This window comes from Mercenaria mercenaria, chromosome 14, assembly GCF_021730395.1.
Source record: "Mercenaria mercenaria strain notata chromosome 14, MADL_Memer_1, whole genome shotgun sequence".
NCBI lineage: Eukaryota > Metazoa > Mollusca > Bivalvia > Venerida > Veneridae > Mercenaria > Mercenaria mercenaria.
The window spans coordinates 66,042,600-66,064,449 of record NC_069374.1 but is presented as its reverse complement, the minus strand read 5'-3'; the positions used below and the strand labels follow the sequence as shown (position 1 = coordinate 66,064,449).

The 21,850-nt window shown below is 33.9% G+C and overlaps 1 protein-coding gene across 5 annotated transcripts in view; it reads left to right on the top strand.

Moving 5' to 3' along the window:
• Nucleotides 1–6,167: 6,167 nt before the first annotated feature.
• The window catches only part of LOC123526988 (uncharacterized), a 54,871-nt gene continuing 39,188 nt past the window's right edge, over nt 6,168–21,850 (top strand). For 4 of the 5 annotated variants that reach the window (XM_053523746.1, XM_053523745.1, XM_053523748.1 and 1 more), the window contains exons 1-11: nt 6,168–6,391; nt 10,506–10,607; nt 13,630–14,052; nt 14,388–14,495; nt 15,922–16,010; nt 16,669–16,813; nt 18,751–18,807; nt 19,700–19,774; nt 20,750–20,857; nt 21,090–21,332; nt 21,666–21,807. In XM_053523746.1, the coding sequence (XP_053379721.1) occupies nt 6,346–6,391; nt 10,506–10,607; nt 13,630–14,052; nt 14,388–14,495; nt 15,922–16,010; nt 16,669–16,813; nt 18,751–18,807; nt 19,700–19,774; nt 20,750–20,857; nt 21,090–21,332; nt 21,666–21,807 (1,538 nt within the window). In that variant the 5' untranslated portion in view covers nt 6,168–6,345. The remainder of the gene's footprint in view (nt 6,392–10,505; nt 10,608–13,629; nt 14,053–14,387; nt 14,496–15,921; nt 16,011–16,668; nt 16,814–18,750; nt 18,808–19,699; nt 19,775–20,749; nt 20,858–21,089; nt 21,333–21,665; nt 21,808–21,850) is intronic. The other variant, XM_053523747.1, reaches the window with a different exon arrangement.

Here is a 21,850-nt window from a genome sequence, read left to right as displayed (position 1 = left end):
TTTTTTTTACATTTCAACACTTATATTTTCAAGGTTTGTTAAATTAAATGTACTTGCTGGTACAGACTGTACGGTTAGGATAGGGCGTGGTATTTCTTTTTCTTTTAATAACTGATGGTACAATTAACCAGGGGGTTTGAACCTCTCTATATAACCCGTCTGTGCGCACAATCGGCAATAGGGGTGAAATGGCCTCAGAGAACCGGATGCGGTCATGACTTTTGTTAAAATAAAGTTATTATTATTATTATTATTATTATTATCTTATTATTATTATTGTTGTTGTTATATAAATAATAAATAATAATAATTATGTCATGATTATTATGTAAAACATTATATTACGAATACTTTTTTGTCCCTAAACATTCAATTTAGAAGTTTAAATATGAATTGCTGTGTAGTACTTGGATGGTCTAATTAGCATTAAAGAACGGGTTTAAAAACGATCACTTAGACATTGGTAAAAAGTAAGTTGTACAAACATATATTTCTGATACACTATAGACCTAATGCTAAAAGTACTTAGTATAAACAGTATTTATTAACATATCATGTATATCAATCACATACTTACAATAAAATTACAATCAAAATAATGTTATAGATCTTAAAACAAGCTTTAATTTCCTTGACAATGAAATCTGCTATAAGGGTAGGGTGTAAAACAGTGTGGGTTTTTTTCTAGTTATTTGTAAGTTTAAACTTGTTTTAAAGTTTTTAGCTAGATAAAAATGAAAATTTTGAAATTAATTGAGAAATGCTGCTTGGTACCAAGAATATTTGTCGCATTGAGACAATGATGTATTAGTGCACTTTAGCGAAGACAGATATATTATGAGTAAGGTGTTCATTACCAAACAGTAAGTTATTAATAGTCGGTGCACAAGGTAATTCATTTAGGAGCACATGTCTTTCTGGTATATAAATCGGACATGATAAAAGGTAGTGATTTGTTGTTTCTACTTCACCGAATGTACAACAAGGACTATTTGAAACTCTTTTACGAAGAAGGTCATAATTTAGGGAACAACAGCCATTCCTGATAGGTAATGCGGCGGGAGTTTGGATGCATTGCTGTTTAAGTGTTTCTTAAATATTGCTAAGAAAATATTTGCTTTGATATTTTCGAAAAAAAAAAAACACGTTCCATTCACAAATAGCGGATGGAATAAATGAGTATTTGTATAATTGTGTAAGACAAAATGATAAGGGTATATTTTAGTTATTTAACTCGTATCTATTTTGTGCGGAAGGTGGGATAAGGTTACATAAGTATCTTTGGAAATACATGTATACAGAATATATTATAATTATTTCACAATAAACGGAATAATTGATAAATGTATTGCAAACGTTAGGGTAAATATTTTTAGTAAATTATATCATTGGCCTGATCATATATTTGTGTATTATTACACCATTTGGAGACAGTGTATAATATTACCCTGATTGAGACAATGTTTGTATATTATAACACCGGTTGGAGGTGATATTTCACTGGTTGAAAGCAATATTTTCGTATTATTACACTGGTTGGGGATAATATTTGTATATAGTTACACTGGTTGAAAGCAATATTTGTGTATCATTACACTGGTTGGAGATAATTTTTGCATGTAATTGCACGGGTTGAAAACAATGTTTGTACATTATTACACTGATTGGAGATAATATTTGTGTATAATTGCACTGGTATAAAGCAATATTTGTATATTATTACACCGATATCGATTGTGCATAATATCTAGATAAAATTGCACTGGTTGAAAGCAATATTTGTATATTATTACACTGGTTTGGATCAACATTTTTAAACTTAAACTTATTAATGGCAAAAAATTGTGTTGTCATAACTTTGTTTTTGCATATCTATATTAATGAAATTTTGTAGAACTGTATGTCGTTCAAAAATAAATATTCCTGCAAAGTCTGGCTTTTCTACATAATAACTGTTGAGTTAAAATGAATGACAGAAGGAAAAGAAAATTTAGCATTTTGAAATCTTTTGATTTGAAAGGATTAGGACTTTACGACGCACGAACACAGTATAGGTTACATAGCGCCAAACAGGACTAAATATTTTGATTTCACATCTCATTTACAACGAAGTAATAACATGAGGTGGAATCAACAAAACCATGTGTTCCGAACCTATTAGTCGCCTCTTACAATCATGCAAGGGTGAGAGTAGTTCCAATTCTTTTCATACACATATCATCTCAGAACTACTAGTACATGGGCCTTAAAGTCTTATTTTCAGGGTTTAATCGTTGATGAATACTCGAAGTAGATGCTCTACCACCAGACCCCGTCATTTTCCTCTACTTCAAGCCCTACAGGCGATGTGGTTCCGAGACCAACCTCGCTTTGGGTTAGGAATTATTTATATGAGGAAGCCATCCGGCTGGATTTCGGACGGTCGGTTGTTATACCCAGGTATCCGCCCATGTACGAAATAATGCCCTAAAGGAATGAAATGCTCGAAAGTCGCAATATGACCTATAATTGTGTCAATTTATATAACATATGTATACTGATATATAATAAAATTTGAAAAGTAGGTCCTTCGGAGCACCGAGAACAATGCAAACAGTGAAAATTGCAGACTCGGTTTGGTTGAGTCTGTTCATGAGCAGTAATGGAAAATGCAGCACTAAGTCACAAAAGCTTCGCTTGTTGAAGTTAGGCCATTCCGAATTGATATGTCGTTCGTCGGAACGACCGCATCAATAATTTCATGCCCGAGGAAAAGAAAAACAAATTCACCAGCCCGCATGTATATAAAAAATCTCCGAAAAAATATTCTGATTACGTGCTCCGGAATGATAACGGTAAAACAGGTTTTATCGCTGTTTTAATGCGTCAAGGTGATATTGATCGGATTTCATGCGTCCATTATACATGTAGCTGATGACCCAAACTCAAAAAGTCAGGAATTATGGTGTTGTTCATCATTTGTTTTAAATCTCGAGTGTCTATGCTAGTGCCACACATTGCCTTCGATGTGCCGGTAGGTGATGAAGTAGGCACGTTCAATACATTAAAAAGAATGAAGCCTGACTTGTAAGTTGTAAGACGTGAACGAGTGACAAGAATGCAATTAAAAATATTTGGATTAAACATAGAACTATTGTTCAGATATAAAATTTTCAAACCAGTTGTTCAGTTCAGTATGTTAGATTTAGAGCCAAAGCCGATTGCTATCTTAAAAAAAAATGTTTGTTCCAGATATCCTGACTAATCCGTTACATTATCTCGGCCCAAATCTTTTTGAAAGTAGATAATAATTATATAACTTCTTTAGTACAGCAGTCAGATATTCTATCAAAATGCATTTAGTCAATTTAAAAATTGTTTAGCTTTTCAAATAAGTAGTGTATATGAAAATATTTTTTAACAAAATCTGTCCTTTTATAACCCCAATTTTCCCTGTTTGTATATTAATTGGCTGTGAATTGATTCAAAGAAAGAAACTGAAAAGAACAGACCTCCCCAACTCTTAATTTCTATGTCAATCAAATTACAATAAAAACACCTTTAAGGGTGGGGGGAGGGGCATGTTGGGATCATTCTTTGTCCGTCTGTTACCATTTTTGACTGAAATGAACATCTACTAAAAGAACTTAAGCTGGCCTTATCTGTTAAGAAATTATTCCAATGGGATTCGAGCAATGTCAAAGCATTTGTATGCCCAACTCTGTCTGGTCTCACTGCAAATGGTTTATTTATTTCCCCTCACATCAATGGGTTGGAGTTTCACTAGGGGCACAAAGTTGCTCATGTGTTGAAGCCCTCTAACTGGGTTTCAGAAGATATGTTAGTCCACTCAGGTGCCTGTTTTGTCTTAAATATTCCTCATTCTCTGCCATTAAATAGGCACGCCTTCAGATTAATGTAGAAAAATCAACATTGAAAATTAGACACTCATCCCTTAGTAATTATAAATACAAAATAAAAAAAAAGTGATTCAGTGAATTTTGGCAAGAATTCATTTGCAAAATCATTCATGCAGTCTTTAAAACATATAGAAAGGATATCTACTGTGAGATTGTCACACTGTTAATAATTGAGTTTTGTGTTATTTCTAAAGAAATGTTAACTTCATGTACAATGGTACAATGATAACTGCCTTCTCAAGGGTCCAAGCTAGAAAAAACAAAACAAAAAAACAGCCGCTCGCTCCATGTAAAATCTACCCGCCTCTGAAATAATCAAAATTGAGAAGAAGAAAAATAAAAATTTCGCTCGCTTGTTCCTATTATTTTTTGAAAATTTTCCGAAGAACTATTAATCAATTTGGTATGGCCGACAGAGTAATTAGACAAAAGTGAGGAAAATGTCAATATTGTATGCCACATGCTGCCTGAAATGCAGTTCTACAAAGGCAAAGGGGCATCATGACATGAAACTCCAAATGATATGCAGATGCTCTTATTATGCTATATTTTGGATATAATTTGTAGGTGTTGAGTGCACAAGTAAGTTTGATATGAATAATAGTAAAATCCTGAAGGGAGCATAACTAATATAATCCATCACACAAGTCCTGAAAATATACTCCTGTCCACTGCATGTGGATGATATATGCCAAATTTCATTTGAAATGGTTCGAAACTGTGGAGGCGGAATACATAGTGTACATATTTAGTAACAGGACTTAGTCCAAAAAGGGCCACCACTCAAGAACAAATGACAGGACAACTAATCTCTGTAATATCCGTATGCCGGCATGCCAAATATATGTTGCTGATGTATACTTGTTTCATTTGAATAAAAAGGAAACTGTGAAACTGTAAAAGAGCTGTGTACGCAATATATTGATGTAGATGGTAATATTATGAAGTCTTAACCTTTAGCCTAGTGGCGGTAAGTGATTCTGCCTTTGCGACCATTGCAGAACAATTTCCGTGCAGGCTGATCATGTTTTGCACTGTTCGCCATTCAGTCAGTATCGTTTTTTTTGGCAAGCACCTTTTTGACAGTTAATGGTATTGTCCAAATTGAAAGATGGACAAATTCACTGTAGAAATTGAACAGGGTAAGGGTTAAAAGGATCTGTATCTCACGAAGAATATCGAGACGTGTACCAAAGTTTCATTAGCATAGCCTTAAAACTGTAAGATGAGAGCAAATGAAAAATGTAAAATCGCCTTATATTTATCCCAGGTCTTCGACAGAGGGTGAAAATAAATCTGCATCATCTCACAAAGAAACTTAAGTTTTCCAAATCCAAATCTACATAAAATGAAATGGAAAGCAGACTCTGAAAACACAACCTGAGTATAACAAAAGGAAACAGAACATGTGCATTTTTGAAAAACTTGAACTTTGTTACATTTCCAAATAATTTTATTTCGCTTTGGGTCTTTTTATGAACGTTTGCTGACATGTAGGGCATGTCTATATATAAAAATTGAGTCTGCTTTTTAAATGTCTAACAGATTTCAAGTTAAAACCGTGACAGCTATTGATCGTAAAACAATGTTGTTATTTTTTATAAATGTAAATATATAGATGCAGCTAGAAATTCCATGTAAAACGCCATAGTGAATTTGCTTGTAACTATAAATCTAATGCAAAACATTTGCATAGAATCAACGAATTATTTACTACATGCAGTACTCCTGTATCAACATATTATATAAAATTCATCCAGTCACTAGCTTATATTGCAACCCGTCACTTAGATGCAATTTCTAATATGAACTTTTTTGTTATCCTCAGCCATATGTCAACACATTTCACGGACAGCTCTGTGATAATTAAAAGTTCAAAATACGGTATTCTTTCTGTTGGATAAATAAGAAACTGTACGCTAAAATTGGTTGGAAATCCATTCAAATGTACAATAAATCAAATTAAATAATAATTACACTTTTATAGACGACAATAAAATATTTGTGAAGACGTTATTAATTTTGTCTTTAACAAACCTTCTGTTCAAATAATTGTTATTGTAATAGCTTGCTCCTCTTTGAAGTTATTAACCTTTACGGTGCTAAATTTCTATAATGGACTGGTCGATCATTCAATTTGGGCAATGCTATTTATTATATTCGAAGTGGTATTTACTGAAAATTTACTGACTGAATAGCGAACATCAGATGTACAGTCTGATCTTGACCTGCACTGGTCGCAAAGGCAGAATCACATGCCGCCAGCTGGCTAAAGGTTAACCAATCCGAAATACCACAGAGAATATGTAAATCAATACAGAACTATGAAACTTGGAGCCAAAACGGTACAAATATCACATATAAAAACGCGTCCAGAGTGCAAATTAGTCATTCATTCCGAGAACTAAGACGGAACTGCCAGAGAATAGTTTGATTGAGAAATGACATGGATATGGAGCGCTTGGTTATTGTTTTAATTCTGACATTTTGGGGTAATTTACAACTTATTTTTACTACATAGTTAACTACATGACTACTTAGGATAGCATTTGTTGGTATAAGTTTTTGCACAATTTTTTTATTTTTTTTTTATTTTACTGATACTGGATGCTTCAACATAAACATATTAAGTATTATCATTGTGTATTTAATGTTTTTGTATTTGTTTTGAAAGCGAAAATACTCATTTTTAAAAATCAATTTCGGTTATTATTTGAAATATATATAATACGTTTTATGTTCATTTAATTTCCAGTTATTTTTATTAATGTATTTTTTATGTGAAATGATAAATGTTTATACTGGAATTTCATCAATGTTTGCATTGCTTTATTTGTCATTTAAGCATGCAGTGAGGTCTTGCGAATAATTGGTTAGTATTATTAATGCAACGTGCTAGCTTAATACTCACTGTCACTGAAATCAAATGAGTGTACGTTTATCGTTTGGTTCAGGTCTATTTGATGTGCTATATGTGGACAGCTTCAAAATAAATATGACTTAAGGTAATACTGAATAACGCAATAATTAAGAAACAAGCAAATACGTATATGAAAATTTATATTTAAACCTTCCACAATCTTAATTACACACGTACACTTGGGTACTTCAAACTTTATTTTCAAGAGATATTTGATAGTTATCCTTTTACTTGTCTTGCAGCACTGTTATTCTATTACTTTATAAAGTGCTAAAATCAAAGGGGGTCAAATTTAGAAGATGTCAGTAACTGTTCTACAGTAATTGAATTCACCTGATCAATATAAAACTAGGAATGAGCCGCACCATGAGAAAACCAACATAGTGCATTTGCGGCCAGCATGGATCCATGCTGTTCGCTAACGGTTTCTCTAATTGCAATAGGCTTTGAAAGCGAACAGTATAGATCCTGACCAGACTGCGCGGATGGTCTGGATCCATGCTGGTCGCAAATGCACTATGTTGGTTTTCTCATGGTGCTGCTCGAATGATTTCCAACGTTGATTTTTCACTACATGTTTTATTTTGACATTAATTATTTATCTCAAATGTAGCAATTTCTCATCAAGTGCAATTGTCTTTATTACTTTACTAAATATATCAATTAATTGAGTTAATAGCACTGCATTCATTATTAAATATCCTGCAGTAAAGGTCTTCTTTTTTTTTAATTTATAATCACATATTCTATATGTCGTTATTGTTCATATTTTCAAATTTTGGTCCAGTATACCTTTAAAGATAACAGTAATTCCTATTACCATCCTTTGGATATCATTAAAACGATATCGGTTAACGAATTTGATATGTAATTGTTTTATAAAGATATGGATTCCATTTGTCCAACACAAAATGTTTCTAGTACTTTTATATCATTAAGACTCTTGTTTTATATCTTGGTCCTTTGAGATATCGTGGAATTATTTCCATGCATCTTTATAAACCGGTGCTAGTTACATGTTTCGTTACCTCTAATGGCCAGTCTCGATCAATTAGTTTGCTTGGTGTAATAGATTTATATTTGCTTATCAATCAGTAAATTAAAGATGAGAAGAGATACCAGATAGTATCCTTTATCGAACTCCGCAGATCTGTGGAGTATATCTCCACCGGCTTTAAATTGCAAGTGTGTTCAGGTACTTAAACTAAAGAGATTCTGTTTTTATTCATTACCATTGAGACCATCTTTATAAAATGTTTGATAATTGGATATGCATTGTTCAGCAGGTCTGGGAATTTTACACTTTTAAGCGATTTCGTATGAAATTAATGTTTTATATTGCTAACATTGTTATTTTACGACGTCATTTGATCGAGTGATAACATGGCAACGTAACTTGCGTTGAACAAAACCACTTTCTCTTATAATTTTCACATTCATGCAAAAGTTTGTTGACTATAGTCTCAAAGTAAATGCCAACGGTTATTAGCCAATTTGAATTTGTCACCCATGGCTGTTCAATGATACGATACAAGTATTAGCTGTTAATGAGAGGTTTCAATTTTGTAATGGAAGAACGCAAGTCTCCGCAAAAATATAGCTAATATCAATTCACATTGGACAGAAATGTCACATATGAGAATTTAAACGTTTCTATGATTTTATTAGTCTGATATTTAATTCAAACGTGTCACTTAAACTTCAAAAGGTAGAGCAAACGTGTGAGTGTCTATTTTAACGAATTTACGAGAAAAAAAGTGTCCTCATAATGCATTTGTAGGAAAGGATATTAATCAAAGCAATAAACATGGGCATGTTATTTGCTGTAAGATATAAACAATGATTTTAAGCAAGAGATTATGTTGTTGTTTTTTGTTGTTTGTTTTAGTTTCAAAAATTGTGTGTTTTGAATAATAAGTAAAATATAAAGTTCTTACTTTATAACATTAGGCTCTGTCAATGTTTATATCACACCCCAGGGCTTTCCCGCGTAATGTAGTTTACCAGTCTTACTGTTTATATCACTCACAATGGCTTTCCCGCGTAATGTAGTTTACCAGGCTCACTGTTTATATCATTCCCCGGGGCTTTCCCACGTAATGTAGTTTACCAGGCTCACTGTTTACATCACTCCCCAGGGCTTTCCCGCGTAATGTAGTTTACCAGGCTCACTGTTTATATCACTCCACAGGGCTTTCCCACGTAATTTGGTTTACCAGGCTCACTGTTTACATCACTCCCCAGGGTTTTCCCACGTAATGTAGTTTACCAGGCTCACTGTTTATATCACTCCCCAGGGCTTTCCCACGTAATGTAGTTTACCAGGCTCGCTCACTGATTATATCACTTCCCAGGGCTTTCCAACGTAATGTAGTTTACCAGGCCCACTGTTTATATCACTTCCCAGTGCTTTCCCACTTAATGCAGTTTACCAGGCTTATTGTTTATATCACTCCAAATGGCTTTCCCACGTAATGCAGTTTACCAGGCTCACTGTTTATATCACTTCCCAGGGCTTTCCCACGTAATACAGTTTACCAGACTCACTGTTTATATCACTCCCCAGGGCTTTCCCACGTAATGCAGTTTACCAGGCATCCTGTTTATATCACTCCACAGGGTTTTTCCACGTAATGTAGTTTACCAGGCTCATTGTTTATATCACTCCCCGGGACTTTCCCACGTAATGTAGTTTACCAGGCTCACTGTTTATATCACTCCCCAGGGCTTGCCCATGTAATGTAGTTTACCAGGCTCACTGTTTATATCACTCCCCAGGGCTTTCCCACGTAATGTAGTTTACCAGGCTCACTGTTTATATCACTCCCCAGGGCTTTCCCACGTAATGTAGTTTACCAGGCTCACTGTTAATATCACTCCCAATGGCTTTCCCGCGTAATGTAGTTTACCAGGCTCTCTGTTTATATCACTCCCCAGGGCATTCCCGCGTAATTTAGTTTACCAGGCTCACTGTTTATATCACTCCCCAGGGCTTTCCCACGTAATGTAGTTTACCAGGCTCACTGTTTATATCACTCCCCAGGGCTTTCCCACGTAATGTAGTTTACCAGGCTCACTGTCTACATCACTCCCAAGGGCTTTCCCACGTAATGTAGTTTACCAGGCTCACTGTTTACACCACTCCCAATGGCTTTCCCTAGTAATGTAGTTTACCAGGCTCACTGTTTATACCATTCCCAATGGCTTTCCCACGTAATGTAGTTTACCAGGCACACTGTGTACGTCACTCCCAATGGCTTTCCCACGTAATGTAGTTTACCAGGCTCACGACGAATCTTGCTTATTCGCTTTAAAGTAACCACAAACTCACTGCAGATAACCACTAGCAGACCAAAATTTATAAGAAGATTCTTATAACAATACTAAGCAAAGGACTACATGTCTCCAAAAGAACTACTGAATCCAAATACGGGGAACATTTTACATCCACTTCTCTGTTGTGGTTGTAGATAAAGCATAGAACTTAACCAAGCGACATAATAATTACTTTCGATTGGTCGAGTCTACCGAAAGTGAAACCCCTCTAGCACCCCCTTACCCCGTCTTATGTACATAATCAGAAGATATAACAATACTGAATCCAAAGCTAAACAGATGGCTGCTTTTTTTCCTTTATTGTAATCAAAATTTGCCTTTTAACGATAATAATTACTTTTTATTTTCAGTTATCGTTGATGCATATACAGGTGAAGCTGACTTTGACTATACTTTATGTAGATGGTATAACTCCAGGTGTATACAGACCGACAAACTGGAAAACATTTACTGTAAGACATGCTTTTGTAAAAGAAATAATTGAAGGTGTTTGCTTTGTAAAAAATATACAGGTGTTATGATATATGGACTAAAATTGACTAGATGACTAAAATCACACAACATAAATACAGAACTGACTTTCTTTGAATTACATTCTACAAATTCAATTAGTATATAAATTGGGTCATATATTAGCAAAATAACTTGTTTACAGAACAAATAACATAGTTCTGTCTGATCACACAGTACAATCACAGGGACTAGATAATTACCCAAGGTTAAATGGGTACTGAAACATTTAGTTTGCATTATAGTTCCTTAGTTCACGATACGTTTAGTTTTGCGTTTTATTAAACATTTTCCTTGTTATAGTACACAATTGGGCCGCGCCATGAGAAAACCAACATAGTGCGTTTGCGACCAGCATGGATCTAGACCAGCCTGCGCATCGGCGCAGTCTGGTCAGGATCCATGCTGTCCGCTAACAGTTTCTCTAATTGCAATAGGCTTTGAAAGCGAACAGCATGGATCCTGACCAGACTGCGCCGATGCGCAAGCTGGTCTGGATCCATGCAGGTCGCAAACGCACTATGTTGGTTTTCTCATGACGCGGATCAATTGTCCTATATTTGATTCGTTTATAAATATTTTTATCGTTTGGACATCATCTGGAATCCCTTTAGGTAGGTTATAAATTGGAACAAATTTTAAAAAGCTCATACCACAATGATTTATTACATCATTTCAAATAGTATATATGTTATTTATTGATTGTTGTATAACTGTGATTTACATTAAATAATTAAGTTTTTTTTAAATGTTATGGAAGTTGCAACACTGATAAATTATGTGTATACACCACCTTTGCTTTATTTTAGATATACGTATTACTTTGATAAGAATGTATAATTTTTAATTGAGATTTGATTACTCATGCTTTATGTAAGACGCACGTAACGCTCAAGACTAAAATGAAACTTCCTCTCTGTTCAATTCTGTTCTGTTGCTGTATATGCAGCAGTCGTAATCAGAATAAAAATCTATTTAGGCAAGTAGTAAGGCACACAGGAAAAGGTCTGATAAACTTTATACCTAACGCCATTACGGCCATTATTAATATCAATTTAGCCAATTAGTTATTATTTGTATTTAGTCATAGTAATATATAGAAAATGTACTGTTTAGATAATTGGTGTTTACCCATTCATAGTGTTATTATAAAATGTCATGTCACTTTAGTACATAATTGTAAAATGCCACGCAACTATTTTACGATTGATGTACGTTAGGAGAGGAAAAAATATAAATTTTTAATGTAAACGATAGAACTTTGTCTAATACTGGATGATTAACGTGTTCACAAAGGAATAACATTGTTATTACAATTCAGAGTATCGTGACATATCATTTATTATACAGTTTTTGACTTATATTGAGGTCAATATGTGTTTTTAACAGGTCCGTAAAAACACATATTGATCGCAACGTAAGACTATAATTGTTATAGTATATGCCCTTCTCAAATGCACTCATTTGACTGGCCCATATTTCATACACATAAAAAAACGATATTACAGAGTCATTATCACTTATGCGGGTCAATATCGCTTTTTGCGGACACCCCTATCGACCAATCAAATGATCGCATTTGAGAAGGGTATATAATACTGCAATATATAGCATCGATGAGCGACGCCAATCCAAAATGATTCAGAAATTTAAAAAGACAATGTATCTTAATCTAAAGAATTTTGTCATGTTGACCTCAAGGGTGTGGAATCATTTTTTTCTACAATAGAGAATTTTGTCATACTCTGTGGGCTTGAAGAACATTAGTTTCTAAGACAATTAGAAAAGCATATCACCGCACCCGTTTTCATTTTATAGGGTATTTTCTTCACCCACTGTTTAAGCATTTCTTAAATTAAGTAAAATTGAAAAATGGGGATAGTTCAGAACATATAGAATATTCTACTTGATTTTATCAGGATTTTAAGTCTTACATATGAGCCGTGCCAAAAACCAACATAGTTGCTTTGCGACCAGCATGGATCCGCGCAGTCTGGTCAGGATCCATGCTGTTCGCTAACAGTTTCTCTAATAGCAATAGGCTTTGAATGCGAACAGCATGGATCCTGACCAGACTGCGCGGATGTGCAGGCTGGTCTGGATCCAAGCTGGTCGCAAAGCAACTATGTTGGTTTTCTCATGGCACGGCTCAATTATAGTGATATCAGTATTATATAAGCACTAAATACCACTAACAAAGCTCTTTCATTTTTACATGTTGACATAATTACCTCACCCACTTTTTTCAATCTACAGAATAAATCTGTAGTTAAGATTTTAAAAATATTTTACTGCATTAATAACACGGGAAAATGCTTCAAACAGGAAAGAATAAAATGGTATCACCGTGCATCTAGGAGATATATTTAGAGAGAAAAAAGAACTTAAAAACTAGTGAAAATTTATATTTTATTTCTTTTTGTTTTAATATATAATTCCTGTATTATGTTATATAAAGTGCTATTTTGAAAACTTTTATTGCAGTTTAGCTCATTATTATATACATCAGTCAGAAAAATATCTGAACCAACCTGATCCACTTAAATTGATATTTGAAATGACAGCTACCCCGTTGTACATCTTACATCAATTTAAGACAAATGACGACCAAAACTAGATCTATTTGCTTAAATGGTACATTATTGGCCATATTTTAATGACATAGCATTCATTTTGGCATAAAGCTTGTTAGAAAGAAATATTCGAAGAAACATTTCTCAAAATGGCGAATACCCTGAAAACAACTCTCTTAACATTCTTAACAATAAAAATACAAAAGGGTCCAAGTAAATAAATCCTAACTTAATAAACTCACCCTGGTTAAATTATTTGACATGCCTGGTTTATTCTTGCGACATTTTGTTGTTGTTGTTGTGCGCTTCTATATTTCAGCTCTGAAATAAGATTCGATATTCATTATTTTCATCAAATGATACCGTTTCTATTATATGTTCAAATAAACAGCTGAAAGACATAAAACAAAACTTAGTGACTGGCCCCCAGGACCATATGCCCTTCTCACACCAAGTGAAGGGTGTCCAGAATTAGGCGAAATGGGTTGGAGACGCGGGTATCTTTCCTTTATTTGGAAACACCCACAAACACTCACATTGGTTTCTGATTGTAAGATCAACAACAAAAGCAATCATTCTGATGATGAGAAATGGCAACATGCAGGAAATGCAAGCAACAGTCACAGCTGCTTGCGCAGTTTAACATCAGATAAGTGGCCTCATCCCCAAAGTCATTTGCTGGGACCATTTAATATGTACGAATGGAGATTGAATTTCTGCTTCAAACCTAGGAACAAGTCAATAAATGAAAATCAGAATGTATGGCCATCTGGATCTTACAGCATTTTTGGTGACGCCAATAGCTGCCCGTCAGGTATACACTGTTACAGTAGTTTTGTTTATTTATACTTACGTGAATTCAAACCTCACTTTGTATATAGAACCTTTTCATATTGAAAACCTTTTCACCTGTCTTGTTGGTAGTTCTACCCAGGTGCCTATCCGTTCCTGATATAATGTGCGAGGAACACATTCAGTCTGTCTTTATCACGAATGGTGGATAGTCGACACAGTCTGAACTTTGTCTTTGTGAAATCCAATAACAAAAGCAATTTACTCAGTCGTATAAATAAAATTTAGTGCATTAAATTATCAGCATTAAAAGCAGAATATTGTCACATTTGCACCAAGGTTTTGTTATTTTTGCAGGATTTACAACTTCCGAAAGGAAAATAAAGCTTCCCGCCATTACTGCGTGGAAATCAAACGGCCATCTTCCGAGTTTCTCGATAAAAACAGAAGAAACAGATAACTCTGGTAAAATTTGTATAAACAACTATGATACAAAATATAATATTTATATTATTATTATTATTATACCAGATTTATATAGCGCCCTTTTCATGATCAATTTCACGTTCAAAGGTGCTTTACATAGTTCAAATGCAGCCACACAGGGCGCATAATTCATCCTCTACTAGTACAGACACAGAGCGATCTGACCAGAGGGACAGAGTGAGACAAAGCCCCCACGACAGAGAGATCAGAAATCAGATACAGGCTTGTCCGGCTAACTTAGCCTAGCTCGTCGCGAATAGACAGCCTGGTTCTTTAACGTGCCCAGTTTATAGCACTGATACACGCAAGGATTGCCTTGGTTCCTGACCAGTACACCTCTAGTTGGGTGGGAAACACTGAAAAGCGTTTCTGAAAATTCCCGAGTAGCTGCCGGGGATCGAACCCCCGACCTCAGGATTGGAAGGCCAGTGTGCAAACCACTGAGCTATCCGTCCAGAACAAACATCTACGGGTTTGTATAGCAAAAACAAAATACATAGCAAATGTCAAAATGTGGCATTTTATTTCCAGCATTTAAAGGAACTGTTTACTATTGAGAGAGAAAAAGTTTATGTTAACGGATCAATTATAATTTTAACAAACTGCACAAACCATCTTAATATAAAATGTCAAAGAAAATTGCTATTGGTTAAAAAAGAGACATTTAATAATGTTTTTTGAAATTCGCGCTAAAATGCGACATTCGGAAATATTTAGAATGTCAGTCAGCACATGACATACGACTTACGACACAGCAGTGCAAAACGAACAAAAAGGACTTTTCTAATACAACATTAGAGCTTTCACTTTTTAAATGAAAAACACTGAATATTGTATAGAACACAACATACGACACGAGACAAAAACATGGATGTCGTTGGTGTGATGTTTCGTAACGAATATGAGCTTTGAAATACTGTTTTGCATATATTTTATCCCTTGAATCCCTTGAAACAGAAAGTTCAAAATTCTAAACATCATATATCTAGAACAAAAAACTTGGATGATAATAACGGGTTATTGAACAAAGTATTGGAAGCAAACATAAAACTGTTTTGGACTGGACGCGCGAAGCACTTTTTGAATAGGTCGTAACAGTTTTAACAAGATTAATAAACATTTGTAAACATTTGTAAATTTAAAAGATATAGCCTTGTATCCTCGTTGAGTGTTTTCAAAGTTCTCAATTTCAACAGTTTTGAAATAAATTTGATAATAGTTTAATAAACACAAGAAAGAGATAACTATCTGATTAAAAATCTTAATACTTTTAAAAAGACTAATGGACGAAATTACTAATAAAGGGAGGCTATTTTGTTGAAAAATCTTGCTTTGAAAAACATAACATCGGATTTACCTTTTGATGAGGAAACTCATATTCTACGAATATATTATATTTTTCTAGTATTGCTCGTCTTGAAGATGTGTGAGCGCCAAATTGTTGAAAATGAGACTAATGGATTTAATGTCTCTGGCACATTCATTCTAATAAAGGTATTGTTTTTTATATTCACTTACCCGCTTACGTTAATCCATTAATCTATTCATCCTTTCGCCACAATAAAAAAGTATTCACAAAAATTAGAATTAAGTCATTTAAGATTCAGCAAATGAAGGCGTTGATAAATATGATTTGTGAAAGTTTTCATATCTTTGTCATTATTACATTCCATTACGATATCCTAAATCAGTAGGTAAAATAGGAAAACTACTATGAATTGGCTAGTCTGTATTCTACTGCAACCTTTACCTCTGGTACTTTTAATACATTTCAACAGCTTCTGTTACTTTCGTAAGACAGAAAACTGTATTACCATCAAGCTATATATATTCAAATGAGCCGCACCATGAGAAAACCAGCATATTGCATTTGCGACCAGCATGGATCCAGACCAGCCTGCGCGTCCGCGCAGTCTGGTCAGGATCCATGCTATTCATTTTCAAAGCCTTTTGCAATTAAAGAAACAGATGCGCAGGCCGGTCTGGATCCATGCTGGTCGCAATTGCACTATGTTGGTTTTCTCAAGGTGCTGCTCAATTGTTCGAAATGTCCTATACAATACTCTGCTGCAGAATGTAGACACTTCAGGAACAATTACTTTTTTCACATTTACGAAATATAAAGTGTAAGTAACTTTAAGTTTATTTTCAGAATACAGATAATTCGTCATGTCCACAAATAGACGACATGAATGCGGAAGCTGAAGCATTGCAACTTCATACTGAGATCAACGACAGTGTTGAAATAACGAATTTATTTCACATTTGTTATTTTCGTCCAGAAACGCTGCTAACAGGTACTAACCTTGTGAATTAAATCAAATTGAGTACTGACCAGCAAACCATCCAATAAGTGTTTTATGATGTGACATCAGAAATTCATTCCGACAGATTTTTTTCCGTTATTTTTTTTTTTTTTTTTTTTTTGCATTATACATTATTATTATTATTATGTTTGTTATTATCATTATCGAACTTACCATATTTGTATATTCTTTTCATTCAAACATTACAAAAAGCGCAATCACAAATTCAGCATACAAAAAATCTGAATGCCTTTTTACATTAGCAAATCACGAATATAAAGACATAAAGATATAACAAAACAAGACAAACATATATACATATTTTAAAAGCAAAAACAGACCGGGGTCATATAGCACAAAATTTTCACCAGCGATTTATATATACAGCTATATTATAGGTATGTAATAAAATTGCAAATAATTATACTGAAAAGTGTTTGTGTGAATGAAATTGCCTTTTTTGGAATTTACAAAGTTGGTCAAAATGAGCTATAAACAAAAAATTCGAATAAAATGTAAATTGAAGTAATATACATGTATAATCATACTCAAAATAATTGATATCAAATTTCCCCATTATACTTGACGAGATGACACTAAATGACGTGCCATTTAATGTACTTTATACAAATAATGCGAGAAATGACCAAGTTTAGGAAATTAAGTAATTAATCGCTTATTACGCGAATTTCACGAGAAAATTGCTATGATACATGGCTACTGACTTTATTGTGGACTTCTATTTCAACCGGTTCTGTTGTTGGTGTAAGAGGTGTCGTTTCATTGCCGCTAAAGAACAGTATCATTAAAGCCGTTTTTTTTTCTGGTTGCGTTGTGTTCTTCCAAAGGACCGTCCAACAGATTTCTTCGTTGACTGAAGTTACTTCAATTGAATAAAAGTTACAATGCACCATGTACCATAGAAGTAGAAACAAATTAACAATGAATAACTGCGCTCTTGAATGTTTGCCTTAAAAACTTCGTGTGAAGATAGAGATTAGAACCTACTAAACAATTCATTCAATCTAAGATTAAGTTTTTTACATTTGGATTTTTACATTTAATATTTCTGTTATTTCCAATTGACAGATACTACATTTTCATAAAATTTGTTATGAAAAAAGCCCGGTATAGTTTTTTATTTGTGCCAAAGCTTTCAGTTAAAAAAGTAATTGATTAATTTTACCATGCCGTTATTTGACAAATTCAACCAAACTTTACGTGCACTTTACAATAATGAAAACTGTGCTAGATTGTTCTTCAATGTTACCTGTATGTATGATTTAATTTGATAACTATATTTGTATATATGTATTAATAGATTGCATTTCCGTGTCAAAACCATTTTTGCTATGCAAAAGCCGGAAACATTGCGGTAGGGCTATGTCAAATTTGCCATGGCAAGAAAATGGTAAAACATTGTCATGACAAGACTGTGGAAAAACATTACAGGATTATTATATCGTATATGAAGTTGTGAACCGTTGTTTTTCTTTTCTTTTTGGGGGAAGTGGGAGTGAGGGTTTCATTCAGCGAGACCAGAGTTATGGTCCTTGACTAAGTGAAAAATACACATGACGTGCTTAAAACAATGCGTTGCATATCTTAAAAATATTTGAAATACATTCACGAAACTATGTAGGAATATTATTCAGAAAATGAACACCTAACTTTTAATTTTGATTTCACCCTGCAAGTTATGACCCTTGACGAAGTCACAATAAACATTGAAAAGTTTGTAATATTTGACCAAGAGTCATAAAACATTAGAAGATTGTTATATAGCATGTGTTATGCACGTGGCGTGCTGTATGGGACTTCAATTAGACAGACGGGAGATACTTTCCTTGACTTTGAATGTGTCTGTACAGTGAGTAATATGTTAATTTGTTAACTACAAGTAATTCATTGGTTCTGATTTCTTTCAGACTTAGACAATTATCTGTACATGCCAAAGAACTCTCTGCCCAAAATCGTTAAAACAGGTACTATTTAAAATCAGTCATATTTAACTTTCCGATCTCGTTTTTTTAAATCATATGTTTATTAATTTGTTAAAAATTTCGTCATTTTATTTTTAAAATACTTGGCTATGTGCAAGTTTTATAACGAAATTGTAAAGCATCATTTTTAATTAAAAATGTATGGGCTAGCCTTTTGGTTTTGATAGTAAAATAGTTAAACAATGCATCTTGCTTTAAATTGCTTACAATAAAGTGTCTCGCTATAAGCAAACTTTTGTCTTGCAATGTAAACTATTTCTAAAGGTGGTTTTGCACGCTCGAATCATTCTGAACAATGTTAAGTTTAATAACATTATGACTTTTCAAAACTATAAAATAAACAAAATAAAATTTTGAAAACAAAACAGACAGTGACATGTGCTGAATATATGGGTATGACATTTTCGGGATTAAAAAAACGTTTCTTCAGTGTAGATCCAAATTTTGCCTCTTTTATGGTCAAATTCGCTTATTTGTGAGATAGTTGCACATGGCTCAAGAGATATGTATATTTCAAGAAGATTTGACCGCATTATTTGGAATGATTTCACATGTAAATAATTTTGTTAACATTTTATCTTCATAAAGGCAGTTATGTTGCCGTCTTTTTTTTAATATAACCTTTTTACACAGAATGATTTTCTATTCCGTACGCCGGGTTCAGGTTTTATTCATGATATCCAGATAAATGACGTCAAGTAATGACTTCCGGTTTCTCAAACGTGCAGAACTACCCTGTGAAAGCCGTACTAGAACATTTGGTGATTTAATCAAAATAAAACAAATCTGCTTGATGGTGTGTACATGTATTTGTAATGATAGATTCAATAAAAACCGAACTAATTTAACAAGATTAGGAATGATCCGTTTTCAGATTTTTCACTTTTAAACCCAACATTGATTTATGGAAATAGAACTTCTCCGAGAGTGAGCAACACGTTGAATAACGGTAAGTGTACCTGCAAGCATAATTATGTACTTTTTAGATCTTGTATAAATTTCAGGATATTATCTTGAATACAATTACATAAAACGTTTCTAAATGAAAACTACAAATTGTAGATAGACAATTTCGCCGTTTTATATCAAAACACCTAAAACCGGTATTTCATGTGAGGGAGCCCTCCCTTATAACATACTTCACCGTCAGTAAAAAGCTGGAAATGAATTTGTCTTGGAAAGCAAAAACAGTTAGTCCTTAACATAATTATAACAACTACTGTTTAGCAGTGTATTTATCCCAAACATGTCTTTTATTAACTATCACAACAGCAAGCTTTAAGTGGCGGCTGTACAAAGTCTCCCCGTACTTGGATTCAGTGTTGTTATATTTTCTGATCCTTTGGGAACATAGAGTACATTCATTTTACTGTAATAGAATTCCGCTTAAGCTGATGCTAAGGGGCGTGAGGGGTGTTGCACTTTACATTACCTCTCATTAACAGACTCAATCAAATCGAGTCTGCTATTATTTTGCTTGTTTGCATTCAATGCTTCCAAAGGATCTTTTACAGATTTTATTTATTGCACCACTCAGTCTGTAACTTCCTCCAGATTTGCACTGCTCGTGCCTGGTGTTATCCTATAGAATGTCTGTTTCTCAACTTAGCAGTTCCGTTTGTTATACTATTATCAGATGTAAGGCAGTTAAGCACGAGGTCAGCTCCTTTCAATAAATTTGAATGATTTAGAACAAAAACATGACTGAAAGCAAATGAAAACATCACGAAAGTATTATCATAATGATATGTAATTCTACTGTTCAACGTGTTTACCACATATTTCAGTTTGTTACATTAACCTAATAATGAAAGGTGCTCTTCAAATGGATGTATTTCAATCATAACCTAAATCATTTATCAAGTTATAAGGCGTTGGTTTAGATTAAAATATATTTATGTTAAATGTGGACCAAACATTGCAGACTTTAGTAGATTGACGTTGCCTCAGAATTACGAAGAAACGACGACACCACGGTTACTTGTAGATTTTGGTAGGCATCTTATCGTTGTGGGATTGCAGTTCAAAGACCGTAAGGAAACTTTTTTTTTTCAAGTCATTTTATATAATTTAGGAGTACATGTAGTAGTATCAGAGTGAAATATAAAATGTCAGCAATTGTTTTACAGTATTTATATGCTCAATAATCTTTTACTCGTGATAATAGAAGTCTTCAAAACTGGTTTTAGGACCTTTACAAAAACACGTGTTTGTAACTATTTAGTTATATTTTATGCAAATATTAATGTACATTTACCATTTAGATTTTCTAACTGAAAGCGAGACAAGCAGATATTCCGGTTCTTTGGATAGAACACTTCACGGATACGTATGTCAAAGATGGGATGAACAGGAACCGCACAGTCATAATTTTACTTACGAAGAGCAGTATCCGGACAAGACGGTGTCGGATGCAGAAAACCACTGCAGAGATCCCAGCGTAGTTGGCAAGATTTGGTGTTATACAGATTCTCCTAATCAAAGATGGGATTATTGTGCTGAGGAAGGTGACTTCATTGTTACGAGTATATTTCGTACAAGTATTTCTTCCCATGAACCTCGTTATGGATATGATATACCGTAACGATTAGTTCACGTCAGTTTTGAATTTAAGTGTAAATCCGCCCACAAATAGTAGCAAAGATTACTAAACATTTAGTACACAAAGTAATTCCAAACATTTATTTAAAGGAAAACCATTTAATTGAAAGCCATTTTATTTGAAATTTGTGCTCACCAGAATGTGTTGATCTATCTTCCCAACCTTTTAATATTGTTCTTATGTCCGAAAAGGAAAAAGGTAACAATAGGTTAAACGTGGCTTCATTTTCATATGACAGTTTACAATTTCAAAGAAGAGGACAGACCATTTTCGCAGTGCTATATCAGTGGGGATCGGTGGAGAATAGATGAGTTCGGAGGAATTTCGTGTCGGTACACTGTATCGTATAAAGATGGCCTTTTGTACTTGCAATTTCTAAGGTAAAATATAGCTTTCCCTGTGTGTTCTTGAGTTTGTAACGTC